Here is a 9,040-nt window from a genome sequence, read left to right as displayed (position 1 = left end):
ACCGTGAAGATGCTGTAGTCTGGTTCAGGAGAGGAGACAGCTGGCAGCCCCGACTTGGGCTGGCTACACTGCTGAACATCGTCTCTAACCCTGAAGTTGAAATCAGTTTGGGGTTTTGTCTGATCGTCAAATGCCCCGCTTCTTGCTGTCGGATCGGTATCATGGTGAGTAGAGCAACAGGAAACCTCTGCCTTACCACATTTCACCATGTCACTCTCCACTCCGAAGTCTTCAGTGGCAGACTGAAGCTCATTCAATACGTCAGCAAGGATTGTTGTTGACCGCTCGTCATTCACAACTGACGTAACATCATCATTGTACTCCATAGTGACGTCAATATCCTTTTCGTCAGAGCACAGAAAACTTTTACTAACCTCCGGGGTGTGTTTCTCTCGGAGGGCAACAGACATTCGCTTGACACCGTGTGGAGGATGTGGACATGCTTTGCCTTGGAAAAGGCTGTTGCTGGTGCTCCCCACGCCTGCTGCCCCTTCTGCCTGCCGGCCCGGGGTGTGGGAACGGCCTGACCACTTCTCCCTGTCGCAGATGGTGAAGATCCCTACAGGAGTCTGTGGGCAAGGCCGGGGTGGCTGTGTGTGGAGGTGGGTGTCCGGGGACTGGCCACATGTGTGGGCGGGGCGAGGTCCATCCCCGTGGCCACTGTGACCAGCCGCCATCATGGGGGCCACCTTGTTCAGTGCCGTGTGAAGACTGACGTGGTTGGTTTTGATCTGAAAGCAAGACGGCATGAACAATGTGAGTGAGGCTGTCAGTGGCTGGGTGTTTGGGTCAGCACGGGGTGAACAGCAGGCTGCCAGTGGCTGGGTGTTTGGGTCAGCACGGGATGAACAGCAGGCTGCCAGTGGCTGGGTGTTTGGGTCAGAGCGGGGTGAACAGCAGGCTGTCAGTGGCTGGGTGTTTGGGTCAACACGGGGTGAACGGCAGGCTGCCAGTGGCTGGGTGTTTGGGTCAGCACGGGGTGAACAGCAGGCTGCCAGTGGCTGGGTGTTTGGGTCAGCACGGGGTGAACAGCAGGCTGCCAGTGGCTGGGTGTTTGGGTCAGAGCGGGGTGAACAGCAGGCTGCCAGTGGCTGGGTGTTTGGGTCAGCACGGGGTGAACAGCAGGCTGTCAGTGGCTGGGTGTTTGGGTCAGCACGGGATGAACAGCAGGCTGCCAGTGGCTGGGTGTTTGGGTCAGAGCGGGGTGAACAGCAGGCTGTCAGTGGCTGGGTGTTTGGGTCAGCACGGGGTGAACAGCAGGCTGCCAGTGGCTGGGTGTTTGGGTCAGCACGGGATGAACAGCAGGCTGCCAGTGGCTGGGTGTTTGGGTCAGAGCGGGGTGAACAGCAGGCTGACACTACAACAAACTTCGTTTTGGGACATGAAGCTCAGTTATCTGTGCTGTCGTTCCTATCAACCTGAATACACGTCCTGATGGCGAGGTGTGGTTTGCGACAACTACGGCCTTTTGTACTCTCTCTCTCTCTCTCTCTCTCTCTCTCTCTCTCTCTCTCTCTCTTAGGCTACAGTTAATTCCACAAAAATATCATAGACATCCATCTCTGTTTCGACTTTCCTTGCTAATGTCATCAACAAATGAAACCATTATAAAACAGTTCGCTATATACTTGTATAAGGCATTCAAAATCTGCAGTTGGATATGTGATTAATTGTGCTTTATGTGTGTGAATGTGCATTGCTAGAATTGTAGTTAAATGTTTTCTGTTCCACATTGTTCTGGAATATGACAATTTGTGTTCACTGATCCCCTTCATGAGGGACCATGGCCTTTATTGAATAAAAAATGTTTGTTCGTTCGTTCTCTCTCTCTCTCTCTCTCTCTCTCTCTCTCTCTCTCTCTCTCTCTCTCTCTCTCTCTTTCAAAGTGAAAAGGGTAAAGTGACTGTGGAACACCTTGACATTCCTCATTCTGTGCATGACGTTTTCAACAGTCACACTGAGACAGAAACGGATCCTGCAGGTGACAAAGACATGCAGTCAGAGGACAGACATGTGGCAGGAAATGACGGACACAGTATCTATCACACATGCAAAAAGAAATGGGCAATACAGATCCGACCAACAAACGGACTGACTCTCAACAGCACACATCCAGTGCTGCCACGGTCACGTGCACGTGGTAAGCCAGGGCCAGACAACACTGACCCCCCCCCCCCCCCCCCCCCTCAGCTCGCGGACTGATGGCCAGAAAGACCACTTGTCAGCCGCGTGGAAACAGTTAGAGAAGCATTGTGGACTTGTTTAGACGAGTTGTCTGCTGAACGGGCGAAGGACACCCATAGGGACACTGCATACACTGGTGCTGCAGTTCAGAAATAGGACATCGGCCAGGCCATAGTTCAGCTTGAAGTTGTTACAAATGGAAAACATAACACTATAAGTAATACACCGAACCAATGTCAGAATGGGTCTGTGCATTCAGAAGATAGTGTAAAGAACCATGAAGTTAAGTTCTACATTTTAATGACAATGGACGTTTGCTGGAATTAGATATCAAGGAATTTATTAAGTACATACACAAACATGATGTTGTTTGTTTAACAGAAACCTTTATTGTAACTGAATTTGAACTTTCTCTTTTAACAAAGATTACTTAGTGTTTACCTCAAAATTAAGAAAGTTAACACACCAAGGCAGATATTCAGGTGGTGTTACTGTTCTAATTAAGGAAACGTTTGCAACCTACGTCACTCAGGTGAGGTATGACATTGATAACAAGATTGTAATCAATGATGAAAAATCCTCATTTGGTACAGATTGTTTGTTTGTTCTGTGCACATTGATTTACGGACAAGATTTCTTCAAGACTTTCTAAGTATGTCTCATACTACACTTCTTCGATCAAACAACGAACAGAGAAATGTCAAGTATCGAAATTTATTTTCCATGCGATCAAAAGGGGGAAATAAGGTCAGGTCCTTGCACAGTGTCATATTGTGTGATGCTATTCAAGTATTATGACACCCGTTTCCATGCCCTCTCCTGGTTTTGAATTGTCGTCTATGGCCAAAGTTCAATACAAGATTTTCGTTCGTTCGTTCGTTAGCTCGTTCTGTGTGTGTGTGTCTGTGTGTCTGTGTGTCTGTGTGTGCTTGTATCTGTGTTTGTGTGTGTGTGCGTCTCTGTGTGTGTGTATGTGTGTGTGTGCGCGCGCCTGTGCATGTACCTGTGTGTGTGTGTGTGTGTGTGTGTGTGTGTGTGTGTAAAAGCAGGCCAACGTGTAAGTATCAAACTGCAGTATTCACATTGTTTTCGTTGGTTTTGTTTGTCAAATGTAAATGTTTTATGAAGAAACTGTACGGCTGACTGTGTCGTTGCATTGTATTGTATTGTTTTGTTCTTTTTGTCACAACACATTTCTCTGTGTGAAATTCGGGCCGCTCTCCCCCAGGAAGAGCGCGTCGCTACACTGAGAGCGCCACCCACTTTTTTTTTTGTTTTTTTTCCTTTCTGCAGTTTTTATTTCTTTTTCCTGTCGAAGTGGATTCTTCTACAGAATTTTGTCAGGGGCAACCCTTTTGTTGCCCTGGGTTCTTTTACGTGCGCTAAGTGCATGCCGCACACGGGACCTCGGTTTATCGTCTCATCCGAATGACTAGCGTCCGGACCACCACGCAAGGAGGGGAGTGGAGGGGGAGAAAATACTGGCGATATTCTCTCGCTTCCTATGCGGACGCGTTACCTCTAGGCCATGAGTCCTACGTTCTGTATTTCGATGCCAAGCATTCACGTCTGTTTATCATACTGTGTAAAGCGAACAACAACAACAAAAAGAAAGAAAGAAACAAACAAAGGTGGGTGCACACAGACAAGTTGGAAATGGGAAGACAAACCGATATATGAGTAGGAGGAAATCATGGAGTCAAAACGAATGGTGTACTGTGTGCACGCGCGCGCCTTCTTGACTCTGTGTGTGTGTGTGTGTGTGTGTGTGTGTGTGTGTGTGTGTGTGTGTGTGTGTGAGTGAGTGAAGAATAGAGAAAGGCCAAGGAACAAAAACGAAGCAAAAACAAGTGATTTAACTCTCTCCATACGAACGGCGAAAGAGACGACGTTAACAGCGTTTCACCCCAATTACAACCATCAAAATATTACAAGCGTAAGGCTCTTACACTGAAGAGGTGAATGTTGACAAAGAATACCACAATTCTTACGACGGAAGCTAAGGGTTGGGTCATTCAGACACCCACTGGACATCCGAGGGGTCTGTGTAGAGGAGAAGAGAGGACTGGCCGTACTGAGTGAGTTAATAGACCACCGGACCCCACAGACCACCTAATTGATAGACAATGAACCCTAAGCAGTTGCCATCGCAACGTTGGCGTCATCATCGAGCAGACCTGTTGGAAAACCATGGAAACAAACAATCGGTGGCATATGAGAGAAAATAAAACCATGGCGCCAAAATTACCGAGGCCGTTCCGTTCTGCTCCCAGTCGGGGATAGACAGTACCTACCTGCCTCGCCGAGGACAATACTAATAATAACAATACTAATTAGACCAAGAAGGTGGAGAAACACACACACACACACACACACACACACACACACACATATATATATATATTAGTATTGTATATATATAAGATATGAAAGCACCTGACTCAAAGATGTTTAGATTATGAATAACAAAACCAGAAAAAGAGTAATATGGATCTCACTTCAGTTTCAATTTCAAGGAGGTGTCAAAGCGCACAGACTGATCCATATACGCTACACCACATCTGTTAATAAACTGTAATGTGGTGTTTAAAAAGCAAAGCAGATGCATGATCTTTGCATAGACACAAGGCGCTGCTTAGGCCTTGAGTGATATGGACAAGGTGTTAATTCATACAGGCCGGTACAATGTATATATATATATATATGTGTGTGTGTGTGTGTGTGTGTGTGTGTGTGTGTGTGTGTGTTTATGACTAAACATTCACACCTGTTTCACATACCCAGATCTGCTACATCCTGCTACAGCCACGCAGATTCTTCTCGCCTGTCCCTGATAAAACGGGGTATGTCTTTATCTAACCTGGAGCACAACCGTTTAGGAGGCGCCGTGAGGAAATAGGTTTTGATTGATTTATTTAATTTGTAAAATTTTTCTTTCATGAAAAGCGCCCTGAGCTCTTAGTGAGAAAGGGCGCTATATAAATGTACATTATTATTATTATTATTACAGAAATGTGGAGTGATGGCCTAGAGGTAACGCGTCCGCATAGGAAGCGAGAGAATCTCAGCATGCTGGTTCGAATCACGGCTCAGCTGCCGATATTTTCTCCCCCTCCACTAGACCTTGAGTGGTGGTCTGGACACTAGTCTCTCGGATGAGACAATAAACCGAGGTCCCGTGTGCAGCATGCACTTAGCGCACGTGAAAGAACCCACGGCAACAAAAGTGTTGTTCCTGGCAAAATTCTTTATAAAAATCCACTTGGATAGGTAAAACAAATAAAACTGCACGCAGGAAAAAATACAAAAAAAAAAGAAAAAAGGGGGTGGCGCTGTAATGTAGCGACGCGCTCTCCCTGGGGGAGAGCAGCCCCGAAATTTCACACAGAGAAATCTGTTGTGATAAAAAGAAATACAAATACAAATTATTATTATTATACGGTACTACCTACCCAGCAGAGGCGTAACATTACGGATGACTCACCTTGTGGTAGATCTTGCCGTAGGCGCCGATGCTGACGACAACGACGACGAGAAAGAGGAGGAGCGAGCTGAGGCCGAAGAGGCGAAGGCCCCACGTGTGGTCATAGGCATCCAGGTACTCACAGGAAAACATCCAGGTCCGACCTGAGAACTGACTGTGTGCCTCCTGCACCTGTTCACGAACACTCACACACACACACACACACACACAGACACACACACACACACACAGACACACACACACACACACAGACACACACACACACACACACACACACACACACACACACACACACACACACACTTATTTATACATAGTGAACATTTGTGTAATTATACTTTTGTAAGCAGAATCACCCTTGTTACAAAGAAATTAATCAGGTAGACACCTTAAAGAACACAACTCGAAATCCGAACCCCAAAGAAGAGACCCAACCATAGACAAGAAATCCAGGCCTTAAACAATAAATCGGAACCCCCATCCCTCAACAAGAAACCCCAACCCTGAGCAGTAAAACCCAACCTTGACCAAGAAACCCCAACTGTGAACAAGAAACCCCAACCCCAAACAAGAAACCGCAACCCTGAACAAGGAACCCCAACCCCGAACAAGAAACCCCATCCCTGAACAGGAAACCCAATCCTGAAAAGGAAACCCCAACCCTGAACAAGAAACCCCAACTCTAAACAAGGAACCCCAACTCTAAACAAAGAAACCTAACCCTGAACAAGGAACCTCAACCCTGAACAGGAAACCCCAACCCTGAACAGGAAACCCGAACCCTGAACAGGAAACCCCAACCCTGAACAGGAAACTCCAACTCTAAACAAGGAACCCCAACCCTCAACAAGAAACCCCAACCTTGAACAAGAAACCCTAAACAAGGAACCCCAACCCTCAACAAGAAACCCTAACCTTGAACATGAAACCCCAACCCTGAACAAGAAACCTCAACCCTGAACAAGAAACCCCAACCCTGAACAGGAAACCCCAACTCTAAACAAGGAACCCCAACCCTCAACAAGAAACCCCAACCTTGAACAAGAAACCCCAACTCTAAACAAGGAACCCCAACCCTGAACAAAACCCCCAACCATGAACAGGAAACCCCAACCCTGACCCGGAAACCCCAACCATGAACAGGAAACCCCAACCCTGACCCGGAAACCCCAACCCTGAACAAGAAACCCCAACCCTGAACAGGAAACCCAACCCTAAACAAGGAACCCCAACCCTGACCCGGAAACCCCAACCCTGACCCGAAAACCCCAACCATGAACAGGAAACCCCAACCCTGACCCGGAAACCCCAACCCTGAACAAGAAACCCCAACCCTGACCCGGAAACCCCAACCCTGAACAAGAATATCTGTATTACGATCTCGTAACAAGAAATCCGAACCCTAAACAAGAAGTCTGAACCCCTAACTAAGCAATCCGAACCCCGAATGAGAAATGGGAAAAGCTGTATAAGGTCTCACCTCCCACCTCCCACCTCCCAACCCCCACCCACCCACCCCCACCACCCCCCCTACCCAACTTACCTGGGCACTGAAGTGAGCGATCAGCAGTGGCGGCACGGGTCTGTGCTGGATACCCAGGAAGCGAGGGGTGGGTGAGGCCAGGAGGAGGGAGAAGAGGAGGAGGCAGAGGACGAGGAGCACAGCGCCCTTCCTGCCCTGGGGCCGGGGACTCACGGCGCTGCACACAGCCCTGTAGCGCTCCACCGCCGTACACGTCAGGAGCAGACACGACAGGCACATGGTCACGTTGCGGATGTACTCGAACACGTCACACAGCACTTCGTCCTGCAATGAACACCACGCAGTTAGTATGGCACCGCATGCTGCGCACTGCAACGATTTTTTTTTTTCTTTCTTTCTTCCAAGCATTAAAAGCAACATCGACTTGAAGTTGTGTACTTTGTGAATGGAGTGAGTTACCACTCTGTATTGTATTGTATTGTATTGTATTGTATTGTATTGTATTGTCTCTTTTTGTCACAACAGATTTCTCTGTGTGAAATTCGGGCTGCTCTCCCCAGGGAGAGCGCGTCGCTACACAACAGCGCCACCCTTTTTTTCTTTTCTTTTTTTTCTTTTTTTTGTTGTTGTTGTTGTTTTTCCTGCGTGCAGATTTATTTCTTTTTCCTATCGAAATGGATCTTTCTAAAGAATTTTGCCAGGAGCAACCCTTTTGTTCCCGTGGGTTCTTTTACGTGCCCTTAAGTGCATGCTGCACACGGGACTTCGGTTTATTGTCTCATCCGAATGACTTAGCGTCGAGACTACCACTCAAGGTCTAGTGGAGGGGGAGAAAATATCGGTGGCTGAGCTGTGATTCCAACCAGCGAGCTCAGATTCTCTCGCTTCCTATGCGGACGCGTTACCTCTAGGCCATCACTCCATTATTTTATTACTATTTGTTGATTAAAAGCAACAGTATTTAAACTTCAAGTTGTGTGCCCTTGACCGTGGGTCAGTGACACTGTTTTGTTGGTAGTTAACAAGAACTGCCTCGTTTCCTTAAAATCTGAAAATTACTTTAATTTCCTAAAATCTGAATAAACCAATGTTACACAGAATACTAATGTGTCGTTTCTGGTTGTTATTAAGTGATGGGTATTTAAGGTTTCTTTCGTTTTATTGTATTGTATTGCACTGTGCTGAAACGAAATCCATTGTTTCGTTTTGTGGAATGTTTTAATTTCCGTTGTGATGTTCATATTGCCTTACTGGGACAGAGCACGCGTGCGCACACACATACGCATGCACGCGTACGCAAGTATACACACACACGCGCGCGCGCGCGCGCAGCTCCCCATCCCCTTAAAACTAAGTGTATGATGATCACCACAAGACAAAAACCAAAAACCATTTCCAAAAAAATTTAATTTACTAGTCCTCTATATTGCTAACGGAAAGATAGAAATTGCCAATCACAAAATCTTTGGAATAAGGAACAATAACAATATATCTTGGTCGAAGCACCTGGAAATTATGTATGAAAATCTTGCTTAAAAACTACATCAGTTGAATGAATGGATACTTATACAGCGCCTTTCCTTGGTCGGAGACCAAGCTCTAAGCGCTTTACAAACACGGGGTCATTTTCACACCAGGCTGCCTACTTGGGTAGAGCCGACTGACGACTGCCATTGGGCGCTCATCATTCGTTTCCGGTGTCATTCAATTATATTTCAGGCAGCACACATACACACTCAGACAGATGTTGCATTGTACTTGTATGACTGTTTTGTTCATTCACTCCGCCTTGTAGGCAGCCATATTACGTTTTCAGTGGAAGGGGGGGGGGTATGCTGGATATGTTCTTGTTTACATAACCCACCGAACGCTGACATGGATTACAGGAT

At 46.8% G+C, this 9,040-nt stretch overlaps 1 protein-coding gene across 1 annotated transcript in view; it reads right to left on the bottom strand.

The window, feature by feature from the left end:
* Nucleotides 1-1,945: 1,945 nt before the first annotated feature.
* Nucleotides 1,946-9,040, bottom strand: part of LOC143277048 (gastrin/cholecystokinin type B receptor-like) — a 10,103-nt gene continuing 3,008 nt past the window's right edge. The window contains exons 2-4 of the mRNA XM_076581780.1: nt 7,212-7,475; nt 5,669-5,839; nt 1,946-1,975 (exon numbers count right to left, since the gene is read on the bottom strand). Of these exons, the coding sequence (XP_076437895.1) occupies nt 1,946-1,975; nt 5,669-5,839; nt 7,212-7,475 (465 nt within the window). The remainder of the gene's footprint in view (nt 1,976-5,668; nt 5,840-7,211; nt 7,476-9,040) is intronic.

The sequence above is a fragment of the Babylonia areolata genome, chromosome 2 (genome assembly GCF_041734735.1).
Source record: "Babylonia areolata isolate BAREFJ2019XMU chromosome 2, ASM4173473v1, whole genome shotgun sequence".
Taxonomy (NCBI): domain Eukaryota; kingdom Metazoa; phylum Mollusca; class Gastropoda; order Neogastropoda; family Buccinidae; genus Babylonia; species Babylonia areolata.
This window is presented reverse-complemented; position numbering and strand designations above follow the sequence as displayed.